Source organism: Bos mutus, chromosome 2 (assembly GCF_027580195.1).
Source record: "Bos mutus isolate GX-2022 chromosome 2, NWIPB_WYAK_1.1, whole genome shotgun sequence".
Taxonomy (NCBI): domain Eukaryota; kingdom Metazoa; phylum Chordata; class Mammalia; order Artiodactyla; family Bovidae; genus Bos; species Bos mutus.
This window is the reverse complement of record NC_091618.1, coordinates 11,301,876-11,319,307: the sequence shown is the minus strand read 5'-3', so window position 1 is coordinate 11,319,307 and position 17,432 is coordinate 11,301,876. Positions and strand designations below refer to the sequence as shown.

At 42.1% G+C, this 17,432-nt stretch overlaps 1 protein-coding gene across 3 annotated transcripts in view; it reads right to left on the bottom strand.

The window, feature by feature from the left end:
• GMEB1 (glucocorticoid modulatory element binding protein 1) overlaps positions 1-14,350 on the bottom strand; it is a 38,672-nt gene extending 24,322 nt beyond the window's left edge. The window contains exons 1-2 of one of the 3 annotated variants that reach the window (XM_070384186.1): positions 14,223-14,350; positions 7,981-8,138 (exon numbers count right to left, since the gene is read on the bottom strand). In XM_070384186.1, coding sequence (XP_070240287.1) covers positions 7,981-8,108 — 128 coding nt within the window. In that variant the 5' untranslated portion in view covers positions 8,109-8,138; positions 14,223-14,350. Of the gene's footprint in view, positions 1-7,980; positions 13,128-13,148; positions 13,980-14,222 lie in introns of those variants that run through there. The other 2 variants (XM_070384197.1, XM_005900883.3) reach the window with 2 other exon arrangements.
• Positions 14,351-17,432: the final 3,082 nt, after the last annotated feature.

Here is a 17,432-nt window from a genome sequence, read left to right as displayed (position 1 = left end):
CACTGCTACTTGTAAAATACCTGTATTTTACACCAGACTTATCCCTTCCTAACTTTAAAAGTTCATGACATAGATTGTTGCTTCACTTGTAACATATTATAGAATTATCCAAACATGACTAAAAAGTAATACCTTTAGACAATTCAAACCAGGAAGAACTTACTGACTACAGAAGCTGATGTCCCTTGTTGGAATCTAGGCACTTTAGCCATTTTTACACTTCAGCATTTTTTAAGGCATCATAATCAAACTACAGATAGGAGCAGAGCCTAGTTTTTTAAAAAAAGAGAGAGAGCGATTATGCCCAAAGTAACTAGCAGTAATGAAAGGTACCACTTAAGGAAAACTCTTTCTCCAAAGTGTTTCTGCCTTCTAAGAAATGGGCTCAGATAACCTGACATGAACACTGACATCCTTTGTTTAATTTCCACAATAAGCCTAACATGCTATTTACTGCACTTGCTATCCTGAAGTACTGCCTGAACAATCCCCTTTGCATCAGTGATTTCCCTCCCTGATGGCAACACCTTTAGCACAGACCTCCCTTCTGAATTCCACAGCAGGACACAATTAACTGCTAATAATAAATAAATAAATAATAAATGCACTGGAATATCCCATAGGACTTGATTGAATGAATTATGTCTAAAATAACCAAGTTCTCTTTCCTCTCCCACCTCCCAAACTACTCTTCTTCCTATATTTCCCATCCTTGTAAATGGCACTACTCAGCACACAGTAGCCTAAAACAGAAGCCTGGAAATTACACTAAATTTCTCCCTTTTCATCCTCCTCAACTCCCACACAGCCAGTCACTAAGTCCTGCCAGATACACGTCCTTAACACCCTCCCTGTCTATTTCCACTGCCACTGCCTTAACTCAGGCTGCGTCATCTCTAGTCTGAACCAGTTTCCTCACATCAACCTGATCTTCTATATTCCTTCCAGAATGATCAGGTAACACCCTCTGCAAAACCCTGTAAGAATCTCCTCCTTGCTGCTGAAATAAAGCCCCAAATACATAATATGATATTTAAGTCCCTCCATGATCTGGTCCCTGGTTTCAATTCTCCCCAAACCCCCACCAGACAACCCAAGCCCCTATGGTACCAAACTGCCATCTTCTTTTATCCCTTCTGTTCTTGCTCTTCTTCCTCTTCCCAGAACATCTTTCCCCATCGTTTGTTTTTTAATCAGCAGCCTGTATGGTGCTTTTTCTTCCATCTCAGTCCTCTGGTATAATCATCCAATTCCTCCTCTGTGACCCAACTGTACTTTAGGCTTTTGCCACAACAACTATAATATTTAATACTATTTACTTATTTACCTTTCTTTCTCTCCTTGGGCATAATCTAAGAGGTCCCTGAGAGGCCTAGTGGTTAGGGTTCTGAGTTTCACCGCTGTGGCCCAAGTTCAATCCCTAGCTGGAGAGCTAAGATCCCACCATGCAGCACAGACAAGAAAAAAATAAAACCATACCTCTACTTCAAGTAAATTTGGTAAGCTCATTGACCAATAAGTACAAAATCCTTTAAAATAATAGATTCTTGTCTATACATAATTTCAACAACCAGTAAATTGCACTTGGGAAGTTGGGGCATAGTCTGTATTTTTACAGGCAAAAGATTTTATCAGGGAAAATCTTTCTAAAGCAACTCATAATAGTGATGGATTTAGCTTAATTCTCTATACTTACTAAAACTATAGTCAAAAATCATAAAATATGTTTAAAATGTTAAGGATTTATAAGATATCAATAGCCTTCTGAATCATCAAAGTAAGGCAAAATTAGGTTTACTAGAGCTTTTTTTAATAATCACCCCAAAATTTTATTATGATTGTTGTTATTCCTTTATTAATTCACATTCTTTGAGAACACATGATATACTAAATCCTTTTTTCCCAAGAACACAGAAGCTTACACTCTAAATTGAAGTATAAAACATGCACACAAATTATTATGCTACAAATAATAAGTGGTAATTATGGATCGGTGAAGTACAAGTCATTTACTATCAGCATTTACAATGACTGTGATGTTAACTTCACTAATAGTATAATGTGTGCATATAAATACATATAAATAGTATAATATATAGTACATATGGTATACATGTTTAAGAGTTTTAAAGTTAAGGCCACATTATTGTATTCCAATTCACTGAAAATTGAAAATATACTTTTTTTTTTTATCTTGAATGTTAAGGAAAGCTATTCTGATTAATTGAGTGTGGGATTCTTACATAAGCTAAGGGGTACCCTACTGATCTGAGTTTATATATATTCCTAACACTTTAAACCTCCCACTAGGGAGGGATATGAGCATAAGGAAAGTAAGGTCACTATTCCTCAAACTGAACTATTCCACTCAGCACACTGAGTAAATTTATGTAGTATTAAAATCACTAGTCCTTTCATTGTTAAAAACTCTTATGAATCCAAAATGAATTGGAAAGTCAAGAATGTAATGGAATCTTAGTACTTTCATTCCTTCTGAGAATTTCCAAAGTATATTTAAAGGTTTTATTTGAAAAGGTTAATAATCATCTTTTTTGTTTTTAAAAAGAAAGCATACACTGAACAAGTCTTCTTTGTTGGAAAAACTCCCAGAATAAAAAATCTTAGTATCTCAGTACCTGAGTACCTGCTTCCCTAGTGGCTCAGAGGGTAAAGCGTCTGCCTGCAATGCAGGAGACCTGGGTTCGATCCCTGGGTCAGGAAAATCCCCTGGAGAAGGAAATGGCAACCCACTCCAGTACTCTTGCCTGAAAAATCCCATGGACAGAGAAGCCAAGTAGACTACAGTCCATGGGATCACAAAGAGTCGGACACAACTGAGCGACTTTGCTTCACTCACCTTAGTATCTCTATTTTCTTAAAAACATGAATGTGGATATATTTTAACTTAGTATCATTATGAAAGTATCATCTTATATAATGCGTCAGGTTATACTCTACTTTTGCTTCATACGTATCCCTGAAAATGTGTATATGGTGAATATTTGGGAAAGTATAAAGTGTCATATATGTAAAAAAATTAAAATGATGGGCAAAAGGAATTACATATTGAAATTTAACAATACTTATATAAAATCTCTATTTCTTGCCTTTTGAATATCAGCCAGCCAGTCAGTTCACTCACTCAGTCACATTCGACTCTTTGTGACCCCATGGACTGCAGCATGCCAGGCTTCCCTGTCCATCACCAACTCCCAGAGCTTATTCAAACTCACATCCATCGAGTTGGTGATGCCATCCAACCATCTCATCCTCTGTCACCCCCTTCTCCTCCTGCCTTCAATCTTTCCCAGCATCAGAGTCTTTTCAAATGAGTCAGTTCTTTGCATCAGATGGCCAAATTGGAGTTTTAGCTTCAGCATCAGTCCTTCCAATGAATATTCATGATTCATTTCCTTTAGGATGGACTGGTTGGATCTCCTTGCAGTCCAAGGGACTCTCAAGAGTCTTCTCCAATACCACACTTCAAAAGCATCAACTCTTTGGCACTCAGCTTTCTTTATAGTCCAACTCTCACATCTTTTAAATATAATCTTTACCAATTTATTCCTAGCAATGTATGCATACCTTTTGATTGTTTATTTCCTTCACACTTGAATTACAGCCCATCAGGTGAAGTATGATGAGGCTGAATACTGACACCTGATAATTTTCACCTTTGTCTCAAGTGTATTAAAATTAAAATGAGACCTATATATCTCATCACTAAAATCACTGTTTTTGTACCCTGCTCATTTTTACAAAATGAGGCTAAAATCCAATAAAATATTAAAATAATTAAATAATACAACTGACAAACATCTCAAAATGCAATAGCCACCCCCCTCCCAAAAAAAGGCAATACCTCAAAATGTTTATTCACTAGCTTATGCATTAAAATTCACTGTAGACAGTGGATTGGGAAGTCAATGTATGTTGGACAAAGATGCCTCTACCTAATCAAGCAATGTCAGGTTTCCAGATAAGACAGTATCATTTGGAAAATAAAAAAGACCAACAGAAAATTAAGTGGAACCAAATCTTCAAAAGAATTAAGTCTCGAAGCAGCAGAGAAGTTTTTTCTGTCTCCACTGTGGATAGGACTAGTGACAACTGGAATACTTTAGGAAAGACAGAAGAACCTGACCTTTAATTCTTCTTGATGTTACTGTACCTCAAAAGGTAACGACGACAAGTATGTGTGTGTGTATCAAAATAAAATTCCCAAATGAGTTTGAATAAGCATGCATAATCTGTGGTGCCAATAAAAATTTAAGACACTCTATATGTTAGACATTATTTATATCAACTTTCCTTTATAGACCTTAGAATATCTCCTTTATGCTTAACAATATTTAGAAATGTCAGACTTCCCTCGTGGCCTAGTGGTTAAGAATCTACCTGCCAATGCAGGGAATGTGGGTTTGATCCATAGTCCAGGAGGATTCCACATGCCATGGGGCAACTGAGCCCGTGTGCCGCAACTACTGAAGCCCAGCAAGAGAAGACACTGCAGTGAGAAGCCCATGCACCACAACTGGAGAGTAGCCTCTGATCACCACAACTAGAGAAAGTCCACGCACAGAAAAAAAGATCCAGCACAGTCAATAAATACAAATTATTAAAGAAGAAAGAAATGTCAGAAAACTATGGTTACGTTTTTAAAACTAATAAGAAAGTGTCCTTATCTTTTACAGATACATACAAATGTCTGGGATTTGCTTCAAAAAAAATTCAGGAGTTGGCGGATATAGAGATGAAATCAGACCGGCCATGTGTTGACAACTGTTGAAGCTGGGTGATGGATGCTTACACGGGGGTTCATTATCATATTTTCTTTATTTGGAGGTATATTTGAAATTTCCTATAATAAAAAGCTTTCTAAATTATCAAGACAGGTTAATAGTTTAACAGTTTTTCCCTAGAACTTTTTAAGGCAAGGTACATGACTTAGTAGACCGGGATTGGATTACTGTCCTTCCTCAGTATTGTGGGGAGATTGGTTCCAGAAAACCCCTGCAAATACCAAAATCCACAGACGTGCAAGTCTTTTATAAAATGGCATAGTATTTGCATATAATATACATACATCCTCCCATATACTTTAGATCAGCTATTGCATAAATCAGATGATTAAAAATTAATTAATGATTAAAAAACTGTCAGCCTATTAGCCTATCTTGGTAATTTATAAAGCTGTTTATTATAGGAAATTTCAAAAATACTTCCAAATAGAGAAAATATGATAATGAACCCTCATGTAAGCATCCATCACCCAGCTTCAACAGTTGTCAACACATGGACAGTCTGATTTCATCTCTACATCTGCCCACTCCTGAAGTTTTTTTGAAGCAAATCCCAGACATTTGTATATATCTGTAAAAGATAAGGACTCTTTATTATTAGTTTTAAAAATATAACCATAGTTTTCTGACCTTTCTTTCTTAATAATTTTTACTTATTGATTGAACTGGGTCTTTTTTTCTGTGCCTGGACTTCCTCTAGTTGTGGTGATCAGAGGCTACTCTCCAGTTGTGGTGCATGGGCTTCTCACTGTGGTGTCTTCCAAACTGTGAAAGGAGTACGTCAAGGCTTATTTAACTTATATGCATGCAGAGTACATCATGTGAAATGCTGGGCTGGATAAAGCACAAGCTGGAATCAAGATTGCAGGCTGCTGCGGCTAAGTGGCTTCAGTCGTGTCTGACTCTGTGCGACCCCATAGACGGCAGCCCAGGAGGCTCCCCCATCCCTGGGATTGTTCAGGCAAGAACACTGGAGTGGGCTGCCATTTCCTTTTCCAATGCAGGAAAGTGAAAAGTGAGAGTGAAGTCGCTCAGTTGTATCCGACTCTTAGCGACCCCATGGACTGCAGCCCACCAGGCTCCTCCGTCCATGGGATTTGTCAGGCAAGAGTACTGGAGTGGGTTGCATTGCCTTCTCCAAGATTGCAGAGAGAAATATCAATAACCTCAGATACGCAGATGACACCACCCTTATGGCAGAAAGCAAAGAAGAATTAAAGAGCCTCTTGATGAAAGTGAAAGAGGAGAGTGAAAAAGTTGGCTTAAAATTCAACATTCAGAAAATTAAAATCATGTCATCCGGTCCTACCACTTCATTTCAAATAGATGAGAAAACTATGGAAACAGTGACAGACTATTTTCTTGAGCTCCAAAATCACTGCAGATGGTGACTGCAGCCATGAAATTAAAAGACACTTACTCCTTGGAAGAAAAGCTATGACCAACCTAGACAGCATATTAAAAAGCAGAGACATTGAAACTGCTTTTTTTTAATTTATAGTAAAGTATAGTGCTAATTAAAAAATAAATAAATAAAAAATAAAAAGCAGAGACATTACTTTGCCAACAAAGACCCATCTAGTCAAAGCTATGGTTTTTACAGTACTTATGTATGGATGTGAGAGTTGGACTATAAAGAAAGCTGAGTGCCAAAGAATTAATGCTTTTGAACTGTGGTGTTGGAGAAGACTCTTGGGAATCCCTTGGAGTACAAGGAGATCCAACCAGTCCATCCTAAAGGAAGTCAGTTCTGAATATTCACTAGAAGAACTGATGTTGAAGCTGAAACTTCAATACCTGAAACTTTGGCCACCTGATGTGAAGAACTGACTCGCTGGAAAAGACCCTGATGCTGGGAAAGATTAAAGGCAGGAGGAGAAGGGGATGACAGAGTATTAGATGGTTGGATGGCATCACCAACTCAAGAGACATGAGTTTGAGCAAGCTCTGGAAGTTGGTGATGGACAGGGAGGCCTGGCGTGCTGTAGTCCATCGGGTTGCAAAGATTCAGACACGACTGAGTGACTGAACTGAACTGAAGATTATTTGTAATATCTAATATAATGTAAATGCTTATAAATAGTTGCCTGTGTGTGGCAAATTCAATTTTGCTTTTTGGGACTTTCTGGAATTTTTTTTCCATCCAAGGTTGGTTGAATCTGAGGATGTGGAACCTACAGATACAGAGGGCCAATTGTGTGTTTGCCTAGTGAAAGTTGCTCAGTCGTATCCGACTCTTTGCCAACCCATGGACTGTAGCCTACCAGGCTCCTCGTCCATGGAATTCTCCAGGCAAAAATACTGGAGTGGGTAGCTGTTCCTTTCTCTCGGGGATCTTTCCAACACAGGGATAGAACCCAGGTCTCCCACATTGCAGGTGAATTCTTTACGATCTGAGCCACTAGGGAAGCCCGTAGAATACTTCTGATCCTTAAATCTTTTATATATTCCCCAAGATAAAATAACTAGCCCCCTTTTCTCTCTGGAGATCTAATTCCTGTTTACCTTTCAAGCCCATTTAAGAATCTTATCTCTTCTGTCAAATCCATCGTGATTTTCTGAATCACTTCTCTGAATTCAAAAGCACATCCTAAGCATGCCACTTGGCACTTCTTAGATTTTGCCATGTAAGTGATCACTCTATTTATAAACATGTAGTTTTGCTTTGCACAACTAGACTGCAAGCTTCGTGATGGTGAGAACCATGTGCTATATTGCTTTCAACACCTTTGTGATATGTTGTATAATGGTAGGCGATTGATACACATATTTTTAATAGACTAAGCTTGATAATTTGCCCATCCATGAGGGCCCAGAGAACTTCTGGTAGGAATACTTTTATAGCTGCCTTGCCTATTCTCCTCTGACTGTAACTATCTCTTTTGGCAAAAGTACCACATGTACCAAGGCACTGCGCTAAAGTGTGGATAAATATGATAAGGGAACCATGTAGCTTATCCTCAAGGAACTGAGAGTAGAGGGCGAGAGACGAGGAAACAGTCAGTTGTTGTAATAAGTACTGAATGACAAATATAGCACACAATACATTATAGAGATGAAAACTTAGCTCTGAGAGTTGATGTTGAACGTTCCATTGTGCTAAATCACCTTAAAGTTACAATATCTCCACTCTAAACTCCCCAAAGTTTTCAGAATATTCCCATCTTTAGTCACTTACCCTTGTTGCACAGGCTGTAACTGCAAGATCACTTGGGTTTTAGTGTCTTCAGGGTTCTCCCCTTCATTTCCTTCAGTGGGTACCACAACCACATCTCCCACTGGGACACTCACTTCTGCATTAGCCATCTTTCACATGAAGTCAGATAGCTGGGAATGCTGTCAGAAATAAGAAGCACCAGTAATTTTGTCTGATTTGAAAAGATGACAACCATAGGAAAGGAACAGCAATATAATAACTATTAATTCCAAGGGCATCCTGGAGATCATGGTCTCCTGAAAAAGATGGGAATTGTAAGAAGGGGCAGACATCTTTTCACAGAAATGCCTTTGGACTTCACTAGCGACTGGAGATTTTCTTAGTATGTGTGATTCACCCAGTGGTATGCTGCAGGCAGCTCCACCAGCTCCTGTGAACCAACTGTGCACGTGCCTGTGTGCTCAGTTGGGTCCGACTCTTTGCAACCCCATGGACTGTAGCCCACCAGGCTCCTCTGTCCATGGAATTTTCCAGGCAAGAATACTGGAGAGGGTTGCCATTTCCTACTCCAGAGGATCTTCCTAACCCAGAGATTGAACCCGCATTTCTTCCATCTTCTGCACTGCAGGTAGATTCTTTACCACTGAGTCACAGGGGAAGCCAACTGTGTACATCTCTTTGCAACTCCCAGTTTAGCAACATCAAGTTGGTAACTTGAAATCAGTGATGCTGGGAGTATATACACCAAAGAAATTGGCAAGCATTACAAATCAGGGTATTTTTTATTCTAGAGAGCTGGTATATGGCACATTACTAGTTCCATCCTAAGTGCTTAGAAAGTAAGAATCATCTATTTTCTTTGCAACCAGCCATTACACTTCATCAAGTGTTCTGAAACTAAGTTGCATGGAAAAAGAAAGATGATTTGCATTGTATGGCTGTTTAATAAATGCTGTGTCCAACTGTATGACCTCCAGGAACATCTTAATACCTCTTTGCCTCAAACTGAATGGAGATAGGATCTTGCCTGACACTTCACTTGCAGAGCTGTTGGGGGAACTACTGTCCAGTACCAAAAGATCTTTGACTCTAAAGTAACTCAAAGCATTATTTCCATCTTTATGAAAACTCAGAGGGTCCTAAGTTATTCTGCAGCTATTAGTCTTCACAGCTGAAAAGAAAGGAGAGGGTCATGTAAGAGAATATAGATAAGAGTACTGTGTTGACTGAGATATGTGAGTACTTGAAGATGATTAGGACTGCAATGAACTGTGCCTAGACACACAATGGATATGTATTTGGTACTCAAGATGACCAAATCCACATTTCAGCTCTGCCACAGCAATTGTTTGCCTATAATACACATATTTAACATAGCACTCAAAGTCTCCCTCATTTGGCTCCCCAAATTTTCCAGTTTTATCTGCAACTATAATACCCCAAGAATCTTAAAATCCAGCCACATCAATCTCTCACTAAATTCTGGACATGTAACATGTATAGGTTTCTGTACGTTTGTTATTCTGTAAGCCCCAAACTCCTTTCTCCCTCATCGCCTTCTCCCTTCAAGGCCCAGTTCAAAGTTCACTCCTCCACAAAGCCTCTAGCTCCCCATTTTCTTTCCTGTAGGCCCCCAATACTTGCTTGCCGCCCTCCTCTAGTTTAATAGCACTGTACCTTGTACAGCGGGTAACTGAACATACATCTGCCTCCATGACCACACTGTGAAGACAGGTGCTGCTTCTCTAAAAATCTTGTCTCCTACAGCCTTGTTCACTGTAGCCACTGACATACAGCAGTTCAATCAATTTTTGTTTGTGTTTGACCAAGTTAAAATTCCTCACATATGACTTAGACCTGCCCTTTATGATTCTCACATTCAAACTTTTTCCTGGATTCAATACTTCCTATATCTAAAAACCTCTTAAAATATCTTAGGCATCTTAAACTGAAAGCATGTTCCCTCTCAAACCTGCCCCTAGGTTCCCTGCCTCAGTAAATGGCACTACCCTCCATCCATTTTCTCAAGCCAAAAACTAAGGAGCTATTTTTGACTCCTCTTTCTTCTCTTTCTAAATTCAACCAACCACCAAATAAATCCTAGCCATTTTATCACCTATATATCTCTTTTAACCATCCTCCTCTCTCCATCTGTGCTGCCATCATCATACGCTGAACCACCACACTGTTACCTGGATTTTTCCAGCTGCTTCTCATCAGTATCCTAACCTCTGGTTGGATCTCCAACTCATTAGATAACAGACAAAATGATCTAACTAAAGGCCATTTCCCCCACTTAAAAAACTCTTCAGGGCATTCCCTCTGCTGCTATTACGGTGCAAACACCCTGGCTTACAAAACCCACCAAATCTGTCCCCTGCCCACCCTGCTGGCCTCACTTCCCACAGTGCTTCCTCTCACACTGTGGGCTCCTGCCATTGCATTTTTCCAAATTCTCAAACATGCCATATTTCCTCACCTGAGCCTTCACACTTATTTATTCTACCTGGAATTCTTTTTTTCTGTCCTTTTTGGCAAGTCACTGCTATACTTTTGTGACATTTAAAACATCACTTCTTCAGAGAGGCCATCTGTGACTTCCTTGACTAGATTTGAGGGGGTCTTTTTGCCTCCTCAGCGCCTGGAGCATCCCTGTCACAACCATCAGCCCACTCTGTCAGTCTCTCCTCACCAGACTGCATCCTGGGAGAGAAAAGCTAGCTTTACTTTTTTTAACAGGCTTCCCTATGCTAGCTCAGTGCCCAGGGCCACAAGTGCAATAGTTTTCAAATATCAGACTTCTATTTACAAAACTGCCTACCTAAAACTTTCTAAGGAAATCTGGTACACAGCAGGTATGTAATAAATTTTCATGCAATCAGTGACTCACTTTACCCTAAAAGACTTCTAGAACTTTCTACTTCTTTAATTTAGGAGATATAAATTTGCTTAGAAAGCTTGAACTGGCCGTAATGATGGGGAGAAATCACATCGGACACAGTTAGGCTCCTTAGATATGAAAAGGGATGGTATCTGTTCTTAAGGAACTACAGAAGGGAAAGAGATATGTGACACTGTCATACAGTAGAGGAAAAAAGTAATTACAAGATACTAGAATATACAATCTGAACTTCTGTAAATTAAAAGTTTAAAACTGGAGTGGGGGTATGCGGAATCAATGGACCAGTTTGGCTGGCTGCCAGAAACAGAACCTAAATGATTAGGACCTTTGAGTCTAGAAAATGCCAAAAGGGATATGATGAAGTATAAAATGCCATCAAATCCTAGAATAAGTGAACCGACCAATATCTTTAAAGTTTGAACCATAAAAATGTAGGATGAATTGAAATAATCACAGCTAACATTTGTCAGACCCTTACTTATTGTCAAGCACTATCCTGTTACATATGCAATGAATTTAAAAGATGTAATACTTTAGCATATAACAATCGTAGATAATTTATTACTTCAAAAAAGTGGTTTAAATGTTAAATTAACAGCATAGGTAAATTAATGGGTTAGAAAAGCAAAATTAGAAGGATGCTTCTAGTTCAACTTTCTACCCTAAGGTTGAGTCCTCTCTGTCTACAATACTCTGAATAAGTGGTTGACTAACTTCTTGATTAATACTTTCCTCAATAAGAACTCATATTTTACTTCTTACCCCTCCCACACCTTGGAACTCAAAAGCAATATTATGGCTGTTTCTCTAACCTTCTGAGAGTTTACCAGAAAAGATAATTATAATCATCCACAATAAGTCTCTCATTGTCAGTCAGAGACACAGGTCTGATCCCACATGGCAATTCTTACATTCCTCAGAGAAGCAAGTTTGGGTTGAATAACTCTTACTATCCTAAATACCATATTCTGAGCAAGAAACCCTAACCAGCTCTACAGACTACACTGGCTAATTGGAAGGTCATTTCTTTGAACTGAGTGTAAATTGAAAAGTGGCTCTTGTTTATAGCAACAAAAACTAAGGGAAGATGAGTAAGTTGCTCCTTTGGGTATTTTATGGATGGGACCTTGGAGTATTCATTGTGGAATCACACAACATTCTGTAATTCTAGAGAACACACATAAGGGAAATATGTCAAACTTCTGGAAAAGGAAGAATTATTTGTAGTTATTTTCAAAGACAAGACACCTTGAAAGTAACTACATGACTACTCACGTAAACTATCAAAAAATTAAATCAATGATACCTGACCTACTCTGGATTAAATTCATTTTTGTGTTCTGAAAAGTTTAAAACACATGGCAAGATGTAAGCACAAGTGTCACATGATCATAGGAACATGACAGTTGGTAGCTGAGAGGGAGTCATAGAAATACCATATATCCTGAAATTTTCTAACTCCAAAATGTATTTGTTTCATACTTAAATTTTGGTAGACTATGTAGCCTATTCTAAGAAATTTCCAACTTAAAAACTTTATTATTACATGAGGTCAAAACTCCTTGATTTTTTTCCTTCTTTATTCTGTTTCATGTATTTACTAGGTGATCCAGGGTGCTACCAGATGTAATGAAGCCAACAGATCACTACACAAGATCACTGAGGTAAAAAGCCAGAGCAAATGAAGTTTCGGATGAATCACTTAATAGTGACCACTCTGTAGGTGTTTGGAGAAGCAATTGCAAAAAGGGTTTTTTGAAGGGTCAACATACTACAGTTGAGGAGATTTCTTCTTAGGACAAGAACAAAACACAGTCCAAACTAACCCCATGAAGCTGAGTACAAGTTGGCTATTCAATATGTTTGCTGTAAACACGAGTAAGCAACTAACAGGTAACTAATGAAAAAAGTCAAGTCAGTAGAGATTAAATACACATAATTGATAAAAGGCTGACAAGTTAGGTCAGTCCAACAATTTAATGAAAAAGTCCCCCAAACGTTCCATAAGCAAAGAGAGAGAAAAGAATCCTGTGAGACTAAAATTAGCTGATCCTCTCTTTCCTTAATCCTCCAGGTTAAGGAGGAAAATGCCACTTCTTGGTTCTCCTAAATAAACACGAGTTAAGGCCCCTGTTTGTGTCTGTTAGGAAGTGTTTTTGAATTTCTCTCATCTTGAGAGAATGCCTCCTCCTCCTCCTCCTTAGACAGCCAAGACTTCCCATGATCAAGACTTGAAGTGTCAGTCTGGATGGATCACACTCCAGGACCCTCAAGAGTCTGCTCTCACCTCTCCTGCCCCTCAATTAGGAAACACCAGGCCAATTCCCCCGTCGTTTTAGAAAGCAGGGATATGCTAGCCTTCTTTCCAACAATCATCTTCTCTCCGGTCCTCAAAAACTCAGGTTTCCCCATCCGCGACAGGCCACATCACCCTGCTCTCTACCTATATGAGGTACTCCAAGCTCTCTTTTATTCCCTCACAGATCTGGACCCTTCTCATTCCTTCCTCTGGAGGCTCTGAGGTGTATTCCTACCGCCCCCTCATCTAGGGGAAGGTAGAGGCCTGCTCACTTTCCCTTGGAGCTCTTCTTCCTTGTCCCCTGCTTACCGGACCTGTCACTGTGCCTTCAGGGAAGCACCTGCCTCTTTTCCCCTGAACTGAATGGCCGAGGCCTCTAGGCGCCCCCGGGTGAAGCTTGGACACTCTTTTCCTCAGCAGAACCCACTCTCTGCCCTGGCTCCCCACCCCAAGGCTCCGAGAGGTCCTCCCGGGCAGACAGCGGGCTTCCTTCACTCTTCGCCGCCCCCTCCTGTCACCACTACCCGGTAGCCCGAGCGCGACCCAGGCCTCATCCCCAGCTCCACATCGAAGGGCCTGGTGCTCCCTGGATCCCGCCTTTAGGGATACCCCCTGGATCCCCAGACCCCTCCCCGGGGTCCTAGATGTCAGGGCCTCTCAATCCGGAGTCGCTCCGGCCCTTCCTGGTCCCTCGGCAGAGGACTTCCGGGCCCTTCAGTCCGGGGGCGCCGGGGCCCCCCAGTGCCAGGCTCGCCGGCCCCCCGCCGCTCTCGGCCGGGGGCCGAACCCGAGCGGCGCGGCCGGCCGCGCTGGGGGCGGCCCGGCTGCTCAGGCGGACCCAGCGGCAGCGTCCCCCCACCCCCCCGCGGCGCCGCGACGTCCGCTCGCTCCCCGGCGGCGGCGGCGGCACGCACAGGGCGTGGGGAGGCGCCCGCGGAGGCAGCAGCCCCCCGCCCCCTGCGCGCCCGCCCGCCCTTGCCGGCCGCCGCGCGGCCCCCGCGCCCGCCCCCGCCCCACCCACCCCGCGCCCGCGCCCGAGCGCCCACCCCTCCCCCTCCTCACCGTCTCCGTCGGGCGGGCGGGCGGCGAGCGGCCAGGGCGGGCGGGCGACGGAGCATGCGCAGAGGCCGCCACGGCCGCTACCGCCACCGCCGCCGCCAGGCCGGGCTTCAACACTTCCGGCCGCCGCCGCCGGCGAGCTGGAGCCTTAAAGGGGACGCGTCCCTATTGCCAGCCCGAGGAGGATGAACTTCAGCCGGAGAGTTTGGGGCCTTTATCAGAACAAGTAGCTCCCGCTTTGGAAAATTAAGTGTTGGGAGGGACGCCAGGGACCCTAATAACTCTTCTAACCCCACTTCATGGATGAGGAAAACGTGGTCTAAATTAAAGACACCTCATCCGCAATCGGGAACAAAGGCAGGACTCCCCTTGGAGAACTCTGCGTGCCCCTCGTCACTCCTCAGATCCGGTTTATGAAGCTTACATTTACCAGACTTTCAAAAGTGATGATCCAACTACCAATTCGGAATCAAAAGATCTGGTTGAGTATAGAGTCTGTAAGCAAACTCCTTTGCCCTCTCTGACACATGCATGTTTGCCAAGCCTTTTCTGGCTGCGAGTTGGTTCTGGATTCCAGTCAGAACCCATAAATTCTTTGGGGGTTACTTGACAGCTTTAAGCCCGTATTTCGTCTAGGACACAGGTTGTTACTAGCGTTTAAAGACGTGATACTTGAAAATGCTTAGAAAAGTTCCTGGGGCCAGTCGTAATAATTAGCAAATATTAAGACCTTTGTGGGAATTTCCCTAGAGGTCCACTAGTTAAAACTCCTTGCTTCCAAGGCGGGGGAACAGGTTTGATCCTGGTCAGGGAACTAAGATCTGTTCTGATAAATAAAAATAGCTTAAAAAAAAATGAAGACCTTTGTTTGGCCGGGCCTTGAAGAAGATTCCTTTATCTCATAGAATCCTCTTGGCAACTCTACTAAGTAGCTTCTTTTCACTCCCGTTTTACAGATAAAACCCAGGAGGCCAAGAGAAATTAATGAACCCCTCAAGGTCACCAAACTTGTAAGTAGTATAGCCAGGATGCAAACTCAGGTCCTTCTTTCTGCGGAGTGAAGCACTCAGATGGTCACTACCTTTATTAAGAATGAATGAGGTGGTGGTATACAGGCACTTTTTTGAGTGGGGGGGAGAGAGTTGCTTCCCCATCTTGCCTGCTCTTATGACTCACATCTCTGTTCTCTGTCATGAGGAAGTAACAAGAAGTTTTACAGGCTCTTGATTCAAGAACAGGCGAGGCAGCCCAGGAGTCAAACAATAGAAAAGGATTTGGGGGCCAGAGAACCTGGATTCTAGGCTTGGTTATCAAAGCTCATCACTGCAGATGGTAACTGCAGCCATGAAATTAAAAGAAGCTTACTCCTTGGAAGAAAAGTTGTGACCAACCTAGACAGCATATTTAAAAGCAGAGACATTTCCTTGCCAAAAATGGTCCATCTAGTCAAGGCTATGGTTTTTCCAGTTGTCATGTATAGATGTGAGAGTTGGACTATAAAGAAAGCCAAGTGCTGAAGAATTGATGCTTTTGAACTGTGGTGCTGGAGAAGACTCTTGAGAGTCAGTCCCTTGGACTGCAAGGAGATCCAACCAGTCCATCTTAAAGGAAATCAGTCCTAAATATTCATTGGAAGGAGTGATGCTGAAGCTGAAACTCCAATACTTTGGCCACCTGATGCGAAGAACTGACTCATTTGAAAAGACCCTAATGCTGGGAAACATTGAAGGCAGGAGGAGAAGGGGATGACAGAGGATGAGATGGCGGGATGGCATCACCAACTCGATGGACATGAGTTTAAGTAAACTCCAGGAGTTGGTGATGTACAGGAAGGCCTGGTGTGCTGCAGTCCATGGGGTCACAAATAGTCAGACACAACTGAGCAACTGAACTGAACTGATCAAAGCTCAGGGATCTTGGCCAAGTCACATCTCCTTTGTGCCTTGATTTCCTCACCTGTAAAACTGAGATAGTTTTCTCACTGTGCCCATCTCTCAGGGCTGTTTGCAGGATCAAATGAGGAGGTTTAGTATCCACATTCATATCCTTTTTTTTTTTTTTCATATCTATTCTTATGATCAAGAATTTACACATTAGCAGATGATTCTGAATATAATAGGAACTGCTCATGACTGGACTCTTGACCTTTGTGAACTATTTCATAGTGATACCATCTATATTTTTTTTTTCATCTATATCTTTTGATTATGCATCGTGCACTCATGGAACGTTTACCAAAACCCTGTCCCTGTCTTCCAGAAGCTCTCAGTCTACCTTCTTCAGAGACAGAATTGTAAACATACGAAGCAGTACAGTGTGATAGGTGTTATGGTAGAGATACAAAGCGCTGAAAAAATGCAAAGGACTCTCCCTGGAGGATTCCTGAAAGGCTTCACAGATGAGGGGGCATTTGCACCTGGTCTTAAAGGATGACTAGGAGTTCATCAAGGAGAAGGCAATGGCACCCCACTCCAGTACTTTGCCTGGAGAATCCCATGGATGGAGGAGCCTGGTGGGCTGCAGTCCATGGGGTCGCTAAGAGTCGGTCATGACTGAGCGACTTCCCTTTCACTTTTCACTTTCATGCATTGGAGAAGGAAATGGCAACCCACTCCGGTGTTCTTGCCTGGAGAATCCCAGGGACGGGGGAGCCTGGTGGGCTGCCATCTATGGGGTCACACAGAGTCAGACACGACTGAAGTGACTTAGCAGCAGCAGGAGTTCATCAAAGGGAAAAAGTGAGGCAGAACATTCCAAAAAGAACAAGTGAGTGTGAAGAGGGAGGCTCAGAACCAAATGGTCCTCATAAAGAGTAAAGAGGTATTCTACAAGGAGTGGGGACCCACTGGAGGTTTAAGTCCTCTCTGGCTGTACTGCTAACACCCAGCCCCAGCCCGCAGGACTTACCTAGATCACTGAAGTAATTCCTAGTACTCAGCAACCCTGTCCACCCACCTTCTAAATGTTATCTATCCTGGGTACCTAGAGAGAGTAATCTTTTAAAGAAACAAAGTAGGTGATTTCTGTGTTTAAAACCCTTTAGTAGCTTCCCATTGCACTTAGAATAAAAACCCAGACCCCTCACTAGGACCACCATGTGTGACCTTCTTCCTGCCCTCCTCTGCCTTCGCTCCTGTGCTCCGGACACCCTGTGTGTGCCTGGAACCCCCGCACAGGCCCTTGTCACCGGCTCTTCTCTCTCCCTGGGAAGCT